At 40.1% G+C, this 15,324-nt stretch overlaps 1 protein-coding gene across 1 annotated transcript in view; it reads left to right on the top strand.

Annotated features, from left to right (window-relative positions):
* dnajb5 (DnaJ heat shock protein family (Hsp40) member B5) overlaps positions 1–15,324 on the top strand; it is a 44,910-nt gene that overhangs the window by 16,380 nt on the left and 13,206 nt on the right. The window contains exon 3 of the mRNA XM_073064337.1: positions 3,556–4,166. Coding sequence (XP_072920438.1) covers positions 3,556–4,166 — 611 coding nt within the window. The remainder of the gene's footprint in view (positions 1–3,555; positions 4,167–15,324) is intronic.

Below are 15,324 nucleotides of genomic sequence, written 5' to 3' on the forward strand. Positions count from 1 at the left end.
AAGATCGGAACAATTTTAAAGGATAAAGAATAAAGTGAGAATAATGGAGCATGTGAAAGACCCTGCCCCGATGAAAGCTATAATTATTACTAAGCAACGCAGTGGTTTAATTATTGGAATACATACATTTCTTAAGTGTTTTATATGCATAGAAAGGTAAAATATATACTGTATACTAAGACAAACGTTTGACTAATTGACACTAAATAATACCGGATGTACTTGTTCCGACTTACATACAAATCCGACTTTAAGACGGACTCAGGAACGGAACTCGTTCATATCCCGGGGACTGCCCGTAATCTGAGTCTCAAAAGCAGCTGCAAGGGCAGAGTTCACTACTGCACAGTGTATTATGAGTATTTGAAGTCTTAATCTTCAAATACTATTTTCCTCAATTGATTAAATGTTAGTGTGGTATGTTGAACGCTTTAGTGAATTTAACTATCCATCTGCCCTTACTGAAAGCTGATTCCTATTATATAAAAAGTTTTTATTGTCAAGCCTTTATTGCCAGGTGGCAGTTCAGGTAGCAGGGCAAGTTAGTTGAAGACTTTGGTTTAGTGGGTGTTGACTGTTAAGGTTCTCCTGTATGCTTTGGTGGATGAGTTGATGTTTGGAATTCAGTCTTTCAGTATGTTCATATCATAACAACCACTGAGGTTTGGTTGGCCCCACTTTTAGAGTGTAATTGTTGCAAACTGAAAATTTTGTTTTAAGTCCAGTGGGAAGGCTTTTGGTAGTGAAGTGCAATTGTGCTGTAGCTTAGCCAACTCTGTCATGGGCACAGCCCTTCCCTCCATTGAGAACAACTTCAAGAGGCAGAAAAAGGAAATTTGCCAGAGTTTTCATTGATTGGTTGTTGTTTTCCATAAGACCAAGGAGCAGAAGTCGGCCATTCGGCCCATCAAGTCTGCTCTGCCATTTTATTATGAGCTGATCAGTTCTCCCATTTAGTCCCATTCCCCTGCCTTCTCACCATAACCTTTGATGCCCTGGCTACTCAGATACCTATCAATCTCTGCCTTAAATACACCCAATGACTTGGCCTCCACTGCCGCCCGTGGCAACAAATTCCACAGATTCACCACCCTCTCTGTTCTGAATGGGTGCCCTTCAATCCTTAAGTCATGCCCTATAATACTAGACTCCCCCACCATGGGAAACAACTTTGCCACATCCACTCTGTCCATGCCTTTTAACATTCGATAGCCATTGCATTTCCATAGCTGACCTTGTGATTCTGTTTGATATTTATGTTTGTACAAAAAAGAAATTTTTGTATCCACTGAATAGCCTTGCATTCAATGAGAAATTGCTATTCATCCATGTGCAAGTCCCAGAATATGGCACTGGCTTTGAATGGAAATGGAAACTTCTGGGCTCTTCCTTAGGACTTTCCAAAAAGTTGTGACCCCAAGGTTCCAAACCGTTGTGTTTTTTTTTACATTAAGGAGGTTTTGAGGATATCTTGAATCTTCTCTTTTCACTTGAGAGTATTTGGAATAGAATCTACCGGTAATTAGGGTGACTTGTATAGGGAATGTGATTTCACAAAGTAGTTGTAATGTAGTGGAATTGGAAAAATATAAAGTGGGATTTTTTTTGTATGAGTCATGAGACATTACTAATATCCTAATTACTATTGATAAGGTATTGGAGCAACTTGGGGCTCAACACGGACAAGTCACCAGAACCTGATGGGCTGCATGCTGAGGTTTTAAAGGACATTTCCTGCAGCGATAGTGGACCCATTGTTTTTTTTAATTCACTAAACTTCAGGACTGATACCTGGTACCAGTTTTCTCCAATGAACTACATGAAAAGCCAACTTTGAGAAATCTGTGGAAAACATCACTGTAATAGTGGTGCATTTTGGATGCAGTATGTTAAAGTGAGCAATAATTGATTTAAGAAATTGAACTGAGTAGAATATATTTCATTAAAACTGGTATTCTTTACAATTCTTAATTGATACATAACAATGACCTCTCATCAAGAAAGCAATACAGTATTTGTTGTAATAGTCATTTGCCTTTTAATGTAAGCTTCTATTCCACCTTTTTAATTTTGTTTCAGTCATAATAATAATACAATCTTTTCACACACCCTTCATCTTGTAATACTTCAGTTATAGAAAAGGCACAAGGAGGCTACAAAGAAATATAGAAGATTTAAGAAGTGGGGAAAAAAGGAATATAGTGGGAAATATGAAATGTTCCTTTTGGCAATAAGAACATTAAACTAGCAAACTTGTGAAATGCAGAGTGATTTGCATAAGGCTCGTATGCACATATAAATAAGGAATGCAATGTGCTCTTTCCAAGCTATCAAATACATAGTGGACATGGCTATTGAATAACCAGACCAACATCAATGTTAAACGATTTGAAGCAGTTTTAGCAAGTAGGCCAGTATTGGAAAAGGTAAAACTAGATCTTTTGTGGTGAGCTGTTGTTTTTGTGGCAATCATAAACACAAGATGATGGTTTGGACTTTAGTGACAGCACTACAACTATTGAGGCTGCTTCCTATCACATCTGAATTTTGTAAAATGCTATGAAGCTTTTGTGTACTTCGACAAAATTTCTGGTGTATACAGGTTTCCCCCGCAATCCAAAGGTAGAGCGTTCCTATGAAACCATTTGTAAACTGAAATGTCATAAAGCGAAGAAACAATTACCATTCATTTATATGGGAAAAATTTTTGAGCATTCTCAGACACAAAAAATAATGTACCAAATCATACTAAATAACACAGAAACCCTAAAATAACACTAATGTATAGTAAAAGCAGGAATGATATGATAAATTACGCCCTATATAAAGTAGAAATATTGTATGTACGGTGTAGTTTCACTTATCAAAATCGGGAAGACAACAAGCCAAAGTCGATTTGGAGAAAAAAATCGGCACGTACACGCATGCGCAAACAACTGTCCACACAAGGTTTCACGGTCATTGTAGTCTTTCTCAGGGTAAACACACATATAAAGCGGGCATCTTTTTTCCATAAAAGCGAAAATCCTCTTTGGTTAGCGAAAACAGGTACTAATGTAGGTCTTTTGTAACAGCGAGTTGTCGTAAAGCGAATGTTCGAAAAACGGGGGACACCTGTATAGTGAAGATGTCTGATGTAACCTTGATTAAGAGCATGAATTATTACACTAGAAAAATCATAATTGAGAAATAAGTCCTTCAATTTGAAGTAAAAGACTTTGAATAGTCATGCATTCTGTTCAATTGCAGTTTTCAAATATGATGCAACTAAAATTTAACATTAGAATTTTACATTAGCAAATTTCCCTTGTTGAGAGGAACTTCTTTAATCCATCCTCTTTAAACGTTTTACCTATGATAGATATCCTCGAATCTTATCCATTGATCATTTTCTTAGTTTGGATGATATCGTAGAAATATGCATTTAATTAGATTGTCATGATATTGGTAAAATTACAAATGGTTAATCTCTGCTTCCATATTCCATCTTGTAAAGTTTAATGTGAAATATCATCACGTCATATGAATAAATTAATCTTTTTTTTAAATTTATAGGTCTGAAGGCTGGAGGAGCCTCCACTGGTGGCCCTGGAAACACGTTCCATTACACTTTTCATGGTGATCCACATGCTACCTTTGCATCCTTCTTTGGTGGGTCAAGTCCCTTTGATATTTTCTTTGGTACTCAAGGACGCTCCAGTAGAATGGCTAATGGCTTTGGACATGAAGACATGGACATTGATGATGATGATGATCATGATCCCTTCAATGAATTTAATCATTTTGGTTTTAATGGAATGAATGGATTTAATCGACGGCATCCAGACTCTCTCCATACTCGAAGGAAGGTGCAGGATCCTCCAGTAATTCATGAACTTAGAGTATCCCTTGAAGAAATCTATCATGGTTGTACCAAAAGAATGAAGATCACACGTAGACGATTGAACCCAGATGGCCGAACCACAAGGACTGAAGACAAGATTCTGAATGTTGTTATTAAAAGAGGTTGGAAAGAGGGCACAAAGATCACATTTCCAAGGGAAGGTGATGAAACACCAACCAACATCCCAGCTGATATAGTCTTTATTCTGAAAGATAAACCTCATCTTCGTTTCAAGAGGGATGGATCCAATGTAGTTTATGTAGCCAAGATCACTCTTAGAGAGGTAGGTAAAATAAGTTTCTATTATTTCCTCGGGACTAATTTATTTGTGTTTTTTTGTTACCTGATATCACTACAGAAGATTAGCTTCAAGATAATATAATGCATCTTTTTGTGTGCTGTGTATTCCAGTTAGTTTTTTTAAAAAGACAAATGTGAAATAGAAATGGATAGGCTTCCACATGCCTATAAAATTAATTTCTGTGCATAGGGGAACTCTCTGGGAACTAGAGAGGTACCCTGTGCAAAATGTCCTTAAATAATTTACAAGTCAACTGCACTGAAATAACTTAAAGTACCTTTGCAAATAGTGGTGAAATTCTAGGTTCATGAATTTCACAATTCTATGTAGTTTATGCTATATGTGATCATTTGCTCCTGCTTAGTACAAAAATTTTGGAGTATGTGTAATTTCATTTATCCAACATAAAATGATTTGGTGTTATGTCAGGTGCATTTATCACTTAAATAAATACAGTAGATGATGTAAACATGACATTTAAAAAAAAGTTACTTCAGGGAAAGTTTAGACTGGGTAGTATACATGGGAATAGAACATATTGAATCAAGAACTTTCTCAGCTCAATATCAGTGAAAGAACATTTTTTTTTCCAAAAGATGTGGCAACAACCATTACTGAAGTATTAATCCAGCACCAACAGAAGTTTACAATGGAAATTGGAAACAGACTTTTGGAAATTGGAGTATAATTAGTAGTATGTAGGCCTCCGTTAGTCTCGATAGACCATGGATTTGCACCTTGGAAAGTTTCCAGGGCGTAAGCCTGGGCAAGGTTTTTTTTATGGAAGACCGGCAGTTGCCCAAGCTGCAAGTCTCCCCTCTCCATGCCACCAATGTTGTCCAAGGGAAGGGCATTAGGACCCATACAGCTTGGCGCCGGTGTCATCGCAGAGCAATGTGTGGTTAAGTGCCTTGCTCAAGGACACACACGCAGCCTCAGCCAAGGCTCGAACTAGTGACCTTTAGATAACTAGACGAACGCCTTAACCACTTGGCCACGCGTGAACTATAGTTAGTATTGTATAGCAGATCTCCCTGGCAGACTGAAAAAACACCTTATGTTTTGAAATTGGTGGTAGGATGTCTTGAAAGATACAATAAACAGAACAGGAATATTGGTATAAAAATAAATTTGGGCATGAAACATTGTTTAATGTGGAGAAACAATCTATTTGAATTGGGCACATTGCAAGAACCTTAACACAGGTCATTGGAAATTAGCCATGACTGGGAGATTTATAAACATATGTGATTCTGTAGGTGCTGGAAATCCAGAGTAACGCGCACAAAATAACTGGAGAAACTCAGCAACTCGGATTCAGATTCAGTTTATTGTCATTTAGAAACCACAAATGCAATGCAGTTAAAAAATGAGACAATGTTCCTCCAGAATGTTATCACAAAGATGCATGAAAAAACAGACTACCCAGAAAATCTACATAACGTTTGGCAATCCCCAATCCAGAGTCCGGAGAGGCTGCTGCGTATTAATATCGCGCTACTGTCTAGCGCATTCCCCAGAAAGGAGCTCCAATCCCACCAGACAAACAAGACCAAAACCTAAAGCTACAAGACCTGCACAAAACCACATAATTACAACATATAGTTACAACAGTACAAACAATAACATAATTGATAAAAAATAGACCATGGGCACAGTAAAAATAGTCCAAAGATGCCAAAAGACTATTAGTTTGAAAGAAACCACCACATAGTTTCCAGAAGTCCCCAGGGTCCCAACAGACTCTTAAGAGACAACAGACTCGTCCTCTCACGCCGCCGGCAGAAGGGAATACCCCCGCTATGGACCTCCACGGCGCCGCCCGACCCAGCCTCGCAGACGCAGCACACAGCGAAAGCTCCATCGAACCCAGCCTCGCAGAAACGGCACACAGTGAAAGCGACCTGATGGCAGCGGACCGTCGCAGAGTCCGTCGAACCTCCGAGCCTCCAATCATCCCCTCCGGCACAGCTTCTCCGAGCACCATCCTCCGTCGAGCGTATTAAGACGGCCCCACCAACAGCCATCAGCAACGCGACCCTGAGGACTGGGGGCCTGTTCTTCCCAGCAGAGACCCGGACTTCACAGCAGCAGCAGCAGTAATGAAGAAGGTCTTCCTGAGATTTTCAGATATTCCTCCGTACTCCCACGTCCGTTTTTCATCAGATTACGATTGCTCACAGCACCCCGCTTCACAAATAACAGATAATCAGCTCTGGAGTGGCCGCTGCAAGCTGCATCGCGCCACCATCTTGGAATCTTGCTGTGCAGAGGGACTTGGGAGTGCTTGTGCATGAATCACTAAAGGTTAGTTTGCAGTTGCAGCAGGCTATCAAGAAGGCAAATGAAATGTTGGCCTTCATTGCCAGAGGAATTGAATCTCAGGCAGCATCTATGGAAATGTATGAACAATTGATGTTTCGGGCTGAAACCCTTCATCCATCCTGACGTGCTGAGTTCCTCCAGCTTTTTGTGTATGTATTGATCAGGAAATTTATGTTGGTTTCCTTTTGCAAATGCCCTTTCTTTAAAACTGGTTAATGGGATAAACCCAGCTATCTGCATGCAAGCATGTATTATTAAATACATACACACACACACATACCTTCTCAATCATCATGTGCATCCTTGCCTTAAACAAAGGAAGTAGAGAGCAAGCCCCTTCCAAGCGCTATTTTATACACCCAGGATATTTGAAACTAGACACCAGGCATCTATCCAATGGAAAAAGCAGCTGCAGTTTCTAAACTAACCAATCCCAATAGAAGTGACTTTCAACAATCAGAATAAGGAACACCCCCACAGGACATATATATATTCAGTGGCCAAACATCCAGAATAGGGAAGAAATGTGATCAAAGTGACATTGACTGGAGTGATTGTTGGTGCCATACGGGGTGTTTTGAGTATTTCCTAGGACCTTCATGTATAAGTCTCTAGAGTGGGATCCCAACCTGGGGTCCACGGACTCCTTGATTAATTGTAGGGGTTATGACATAAAAAAAGAGTCTAGAGTATGATGCACATTAATGATCTAGGAGAGGTGACCAAGTGTAGTGTATCTAAGTTTGCTCACGATACTAAATTGAGGGGAAAAGCAAATTGTGGAGAAGATACGGAGAGTCGGCAGAGAGATAAGTTAAGTGAGTGGGCAAGGGTCTGGCAGATGGAGTACAATGTCGGTAAATGCAAGGTCATCCACTTTGGAAGGAAAAATGAAAGAGATTATTATTTAAATAGTAAAAAATTGCAGCATGCTGCTGTGCAGAGGGACTTGGGAGTGCTTGTGGATGAATCACAAATGGTTGGTTTGCAGGTGCAGCAGGCTATCAAGAAGGCAAATGGAATGTTGGCCTTCATTGCCAGAGGAATTGAATTTTAGAGCAGGGAGGTTATGCTGCAACTGTACAGGGTACTGGTGAGACTGCATCTGGAGTACTGCATGCAGTTCTGGTCTCCTTACTTGTGGAAGGATATACTGGCTTTGGAGGCGGTGCAGAGGAGGTTCACCACGTTGATTCCAGAGATGAGGGGGTTAAACTATGAGGAGAGATTGAGTTGCCTAGGACTGTACTCGCTAAAATTAAGAACAATGAGAGGAGATCTTATAGAAACACATAAAATTTATGAAAGGGATAGATGAGATCAAGGCAGGAAAGTTGTTTCCACTGGTGGGTGAGATTAGAACTAGATGACATAGCCACAGGAGCACTCTGGGGAGTAAATTTAGGATGGAGATGAGGAGGAACTGCTTTTCCCAGTGAGTGGTGAATCTGTGGAATTCTCTGCCAAATGAAACGGTGGAGGCTACCTCAGTAAATCTATTTAAGACAAGGTTGGATAGATTTTTGCATAATAAGGGGATTAAGAGTTATGGGGAAAAGGTAAGTAGATGGAGATGAATCCAAAGCCAGATCAGCCATGATCTTATTGAATGGCGGAGCTCAATGGGCCAGATGCCTAGTCCTGCTCTTATTTCTTATATTCTTATGTTCTTATTATGAGTTTACAGAGAATGGTGCAAAAAAACAAAGCCATGCAGTGAGCTGTAGTTTTGTGGGCAAAAGCACCTTGCGATTGAGAGAGGTCAGAGGGGAATGGCCAGAATGGCTGAGAGGATGGTAACAGTAGTTCAATAACAGTGGCGTGTAGAAGAGCATCTCTGCATAACACGTCGAAACTTGAAGTGGATGGGCTACAGCAGCAGAAGGTCATCTACATTGTACATCTACAATGTAGATGGTCATCTACATCTACATTCCCTCATGCTAATCCTCATGCAAATCAAATAGATTGCCACTCTAGTGCAAGGTCTGGCAAGTGATACAGAAAGCACTCTCTGCGAATAGATATATTAATCATGTAATGTGTCAATAATCTAAAGTCAGCACATCCTTGACTTGTGTGTCTATATGATACTGAGATTGACTGACTTGGGCAGCTAAGTGCTAGCAATTTCCTTTGGAGCCACCAAAGTTCCGATATATTTATAATTGGAGTATGTGTATGTCACCATATACTATTGAGATTCATTTTCTTGCAGGCATTCACAGTGGAACAAAGAAACACGATTGAATTGATGAAATACTACACACAAAGACAGACCACCAATGTGCAAATTTTAAAAATCAAATAATAAATAAATAAAACTGAGAGCATGAGTAGTAGAGTCAATGAAGGTGTGTCTATAGGTTGTGGAATCAATTCATTGTTAAGATGCCCACTCTGGCTTTGGAGCCTGATGGCTGAAGGGTAATAACTGTTCCTGAACCTGGTGGTGTGGGTCTGAGTCACCTGTACCACCTCCCCAATGGCAGCAGTGAGAAGAGAGCATGGCCTGGATGGTGTGGTCCATGATGATGGATGCTGCTCTCTCTGGTAAATGTGCACAGTGGTGGGGTAGAGCTTTTACTGTGACAGGGCTCTATCCCTTGATTCGTCTCATTGCAACATTAAAAATTACCCAAGAATCTTGCACCATGTATGGTTTACGTCAGCACATAAAGATCAATATGAATAACCTGCCATAGTCAATCGGGTTCCTCTTGGGTAGCTAGAACAGCTGCTATTAAAACTTCCTTTGCACATTCCATTCCCGTTCTTTCATAGACCTGCACCACCTCCATGCTTTCTGCATCTAGCACAACATCAGTGACAGATTGACCATCCATCCTCCTCCCAAATCATCTGCTTTATTGTGCAGCCCTCTTAGATTGTCTGATTTGTGTCAGACTTGATCATTCCTAGGCAAAGGGTTTAGGCAGGAACGGGGTACTGATTGTGAATGATCAGCCATGATCAGATTGAATGGCGGTGCAGGCTCAAAGGGCCGAATGGCCTACTCCTGCACCTATTGTCTATTGTCTGTTGTTTAGTAATAGATCTGTACCTGTAGTTACCTTAAATCTCAATTTCTATCCTGTTCTCTTCTTCTCTCCTCACTGTACAGTCCTTCTGAAAACCCAAACATTAAGTTCCATAGAGACCAGGTTTAAATTCTCCCATTCCTTTATCATGGTCTTGACATCTATTGCTTATTTATAATAATTATTATTTCTTCTTTTTGTATTTTGCTCAGTTTGTTGTCTTCTGCACTCTGGTTTAACACCATAGTTGGGCAGTCTTTCATTGTCTCTGTTATGGTTATTATTCTATAGATTTATTGAGTATGCCCAAAAGAAGATGAATCTCCAGGTTGTATACGGTGATATATATGTACTTTGATTATAAAGTTTACTTTGAACTTTGAGATTTGAATTCATATCAAAAAAGTGCAGGCTACTGAATACTATCTCAGTAATTTAATTACTATATATTAGGGGAAGGTATGACGAAACAGAAATGATGGAGAGAGGTGGCAAGCATAAGGATTTAAGGTACTAGGGCATGAAATGTGGGTTGTTAGCTCCAGAATATTTCATTTTTGAAATGGTAAATAAAAATGATTTTTACCATCTGAACAGTTGGGCTTGGAGTGAAGGCAGAAGTTGCTGTGCCTTCTGTACTTGACAGTGTGAAAGATTTGGCAACCCAAACTTTGAACTGAGTTTAAATTCCAGCAACACAATTGGGAAGTAACTAAGCGAATCTGAAATAAATCCTGGTGTCAATGAAACTCCTCATCTGGGTGAGCTGTACAGCATTGTTGCCTCTCAGCTTCAGTTGTGACATCAGATGCTATCTCTTTGAAGTTTGCATTTTCTCTGTTCACTGACTACATGGTTTCCTCCAATTAGTGTAATTTAGTGGCAAAAGAATCAGAAGGGTGTTTTGTGTGTTGGGTATAGGGCAAGTGAAAACATAGAACAGTACAACACAGTAGGGACCCTTTGGCCCACGATATAGTGCTCTCCTTTAAACTATTCCACAATCATTCTATTCGTTCCCTCCTACATAGTTCGTAACCTTCAATTTTGATTTCATCCATGTACCTATGTAAGAGTCTTTTAAATGTCCCTAATGTATCTGCTTTTACCACCATCCCCAGCGGTATGTTTCTGGCACCTGCCATTCTGTTTTTTTTTTAAAAACTATCCCTGACATCTCCCTTAGACATTCCTCCCCACGCAAAGCACAGTTCTGGTATTAGCCACTGCATCTCTGGAGGGAAAAATGTGCTGCCTGTCCACTCCATTGATGCATGTTATAATTTATACACTTCTCTCAAGTCTATGTGAATAATTTGAAACTACAAGTTTGTTTCACTAGTATCCTGCCTGGAGTCAGTGAACTAAATGGCTGCTTCTTGCATTGTTATAAGTACTGGATTGTAATTCAGAAACCAGTGTATATCATGAGCAACACACACACACAAAATAAGACAGAGAAACAATTTATACCATGTAGTTTGTGAGGAGCGGGCCATGCCTCACAGCCTGATTAAGTTTTTCAAGGAGGTGACAAAGCAAATTGATGGAAGTAGAGTGGTGAATGTGGTGTTTGATGAATTTTAGTAAGACATTTGACAAGGTTCCCCATGGCAAGCTCATCCAGAAAGTTCAGAGGCATGGGACCTATTGAAACTTGGCTGTTTGGATTCAGAATTTGCTTGTCCGTAAAAGGCAGAGGTTAGTTGTTGGAGCAAATGCTGCTTGGAGGTAACTGACTAGTGGTGTTCTACAGGAATCTGTCCTGGGATCCCTACTCTTTGTGATTCTAATAAAAGACAGGTAAAGAAGTGGAAGAGTACAGCACAATATGGACCCTTTAGCCCACATTATAGTGCTCTCCTTTAAACCAATTCCACAATCATTCTATTCCTTCCCTCCTAGATAGTTCATAACCCTCAATTTTGATTTCATCCATGTACCTATGTAAGAGTCTTTTAAATGTCCCTAATGTATCTGCTTAGATACATTAGGGACAGATTATACAAAGATGATATGAAGGTTGGTGGTGTTGTGAATAGCATGGAATGTTGTAGGTTACAAGGGGGTGCAGAGCTGGGTGGAGAAACAGCAGATGGACTTCAATCCAGAAAACTGTAATGATACACTTCAGATGATCAAACTTGAAGACAAAGTTCAAAGTTAATGACAAGAGTCTTACCAGTTTAGAGAAACAGTTCAAGTTCATACATTCCTCTAAGTTGTCATGCAAGCTGATAGGAAGGTTGAGAAGGCATGTGATGCATTGACAGACAGACATACTTTGTTGATCCCGAGGGAAATTGGGTTTCGTTGCAGCCGCACCAACCAAGAATAGTGTAGAAATATAGCAATATAAAACCATAAATAAATAATAATGTAAATTATGCCAATTGGAAATAAATCCAGGACCAGCCTATTGGCTCAGGGTGTCTGACATTCTGAGGGAGGAGTTGTAAAGTTCGATGGCCACAGGCAGGAATGACAGGCGCGAGATGCTCAGTGTTGCATCTCGGTGGAATGAGTCTCTGGCTGAATGTACTCCTGTGCCTAACCAGAGGACATCCATTTAAGGTAAGTAGATAAAATTTTAGGGGTATGTCAGAAGCAGATTCTGTACACTGTGTGGTAAGTGCCGTGAACACACTGCCAGGGATGGTGGTAGAGACATTTAAGAGACTCTTGGATAGGCACATGGATGTAAGGAAAAAAATATGGGTTATGGTCTGTCAGATGGATGTAGATTTATATAAGACAGCACAACACTGTGGGCCAGAGGACCTGTTCTATGTACCGTAGATTCCGGACTACAGAGCGCACCTGATTAAAAGCCGCTGGCTCTAATTTTAGAAATAAAATCATTTTTTTAATTATACAGGCCGCATCGGATTTTAGGCCGCACCGAATTTCCGGCGGAACGGATTTTCGGCGCACTGGATTTTCGGCCGCTTGTAATATGAGATATTTACACAGAAAGATATTACACGTGTTGGGCTTCAAATTCTGCCCTGTGTTCGTTTTGGAAGAGAGACAACCAACACCGGATTACAGTGCAGCGTGGCTTTATTGCAGAACGCGTTTTGCCTTCCCCTTACATTCTGCTCTTATTTATACTCCTTTTTCCCCCAAACCAAACCCTCGCTACACATATTTGGTAAGGCTAAACTTTGTTATACCTACCGGTATTTGGTAACATCGGACACTTGTGTCCTTATTGGCCCGATACCATTCACACACGAGTTTTACTGTTTTTTTGTTTACTGAATCGCTAGCAGTTTCGGTGCAGCGGAATCCTCAGTTTCGCTCCCTCCCTCCCTTGTACTGCTGTCTAATATCACGTGAGCCATTCCTGACCTGAAGCGGCAGTCCCAAATTAAATCTCCACCGTCTCACCATCGATTCATGTATGCCAAGATTACGCGCAGCAGCTCGATTTCCTTGTTCAACCGCCAGATTGATTGCCTTTAACTTAAAAGCTGCATCATATGCTTTTCTTCGAGTGTTTTCCATGTTGATGAGGGTGAGTACAAATGGCTGATTTACAATAATTTGTGAAGTGCGCTTGATTTATCGTACAATTTCATTGGACCTCTGTGAACTACTCATCAATTTTATTGGTCTACTGTTACGAGGCAAAATGTTTTGGCGGCATGGGAAAAAACTTTCTATTAGCCGCACCTTATTATAAGCCGCTATGTTCAATGCTGTTCAAAGCATGGGGAAAAAGTAGCGGCTTATAATCCGACATCTACGGTACTTTGAAATGTTGTAGCCTTCGCATTCTGGCCTACCTGATTCTTAAGCCCATTATCCCTACTGAGACATAGGCTGCCAACAGCAGCTCACTAAAATCCTTTGTCCTGGGCTAGTCTTTCAGTTTTTCTCAGGTGTAGCCCAGCTTCTCGGTATATTCTTCCTATCCCAGGGATGAGGTTTCTGGAACTGCTGTTGGCATTTCAGTAACACTGGGCTTTTACAGGATGGGGCTACTAACCCCATGTCCAACCCTCCTCCTCTTGCAGTCATGCTTGGGACGGCCCATGTCAGAGTTTACAGTCTTGTACTCTGCATATTTATGCAAGTTGCATTTTTATTTAAGAATAACTTTACTAAAAAAAAACTTTTTTTTGTTTTCCTCGTATACTGGAAATTTGACTAGCTCAGCTTTGATTTGTGTTGAAACCAGACTGTCCCTCTCTCTCATGTTAAACTTGTACACCTTGATTTTGACATTCCACTGAGTGTACCTGCAGTACAAAATCAGACTGATAAATCACAATTTGAAATAATTGCAAACTGGGCTGAGGACTTATCCTAACATAGATGATCTGTAATTCTAAATTCAAACATCATTTGTAAAGGATTTTGGAAGTTAATAATTTTATATTTTGTTCATGCTAATTTAGTGTTGCTTATTTGCCCCACAACTTTCAATTGTCTTCCACGTTTACCTCTTTTGAAATAGTCATACAGCACCGATTATAGGCCCTTCAGCCCAACTGGTCCATGCCAACTAATATTCCCATCTAAGCTAGTAATTTGCCTGTGTTTGACCCACATACCTACCTCTAAGCCTTTTGTACCAATTTATTTCAACTGCATGTCAAGGAAATGTGAGTGATGGCTTATTACATGTCGCAACCATTAGGTGTTGAGCAGTAGGCAGTTTAGCTAATTGTTTCTCACTCATTTCCAGAGAATTTGTTACTTAGCTAGATGCTTGATCAGGTTTTGCTGCCTTTCTGTGTCAGTTTCAAAGTTCATTGCCTGTCACCATATTTGCTGGTCACTGAAAATAGATTTGCCTTTTTTGCCAAAGAATTGCTGATGCCAACTGTGGTCAGCAAACATCCCCTTTACTGGATAGTATGCTCTCTACCAAAAGCACAGTAACTGCTTCTGTCTAAGCTTGATTTTTTTAAAAACTGATCCTTCAAAATAATACTGTTACAGGTTTCCCCTGCTATCCGAAGGTAGAGCGTTCCTATGATGCAGTTCTTAAGCCGGAACGTCGTAAAGTGAATAAGCAATGACTATTTATTTGTATGGGAAAAATTTGTGAGTATTCCCAGACCCAAAAAATAACCTACAAAATCATGCCAAATAACACATAAAACCTAAAATAACAGTAACATAGTAAAAGCAGGAATGATATGATAAATACACAGCCTATATAAAGAAGAAATACTTTTCTGCAATCATTGCAGCATTCTGTAGCATAGTGAAAATCTCACGCAAGCAGTCTCTCCAGTAATCTTTAAGCTATGAAGCTGCCAAAACATACTAAATAACACATAAAAATACATAGCCTATATAAAGTAGAAATAATGTATGTATAGCGTAGTTTCACTTACCAGAATCAGGAAGACAGCGAGCACACTGATGATGGTGTGTTAGGCTGAGTCGTCGGAGGTTGGGGTGGTGGGAGGTACAGGAGACTGGGGTGTCATCTCTCCGTCGTCTGTTTCCATCAGGGCAGGCAGGTCACTAATGTCTTCTATGTCTGCCTGCCTCAATGTCGAAGGTCAAGGTTCGTCATCTGCTATGGCTAATGTGGAAGGCTTGAAAAACGATAGTATGCTTGACTGCTTAGCCTCACACATTTTTCTATCATACATTTCTTTGTAAGCACTCAAACCATCCTCCAAATATGCCCTAAACCTACGTACCCTTTCAAAATTAAAGTCATACTTTTCTGCAATCATTGCAGAAAATCCACAGTCAATTCCTTGGTCTTTCTGATATCAAGGTTGTTGTTCCAGTGATGATCGTCA

This window comes from Hemitrygon akajei, chromosome 13 (assembly GCF_048418815.1).
Source record: "Hemitrygon akajei chromosome 13, sHemAka1.3, whole genome shotgun sequence".
Taxonomy (NCBI): domain Eukaryota; kingdom Metazoa; phylum Chordata; class Chondrichthyes; order Myliobatiformes; family Dasyatidae; genus Hemitrygon; species Hemitrygon akajei.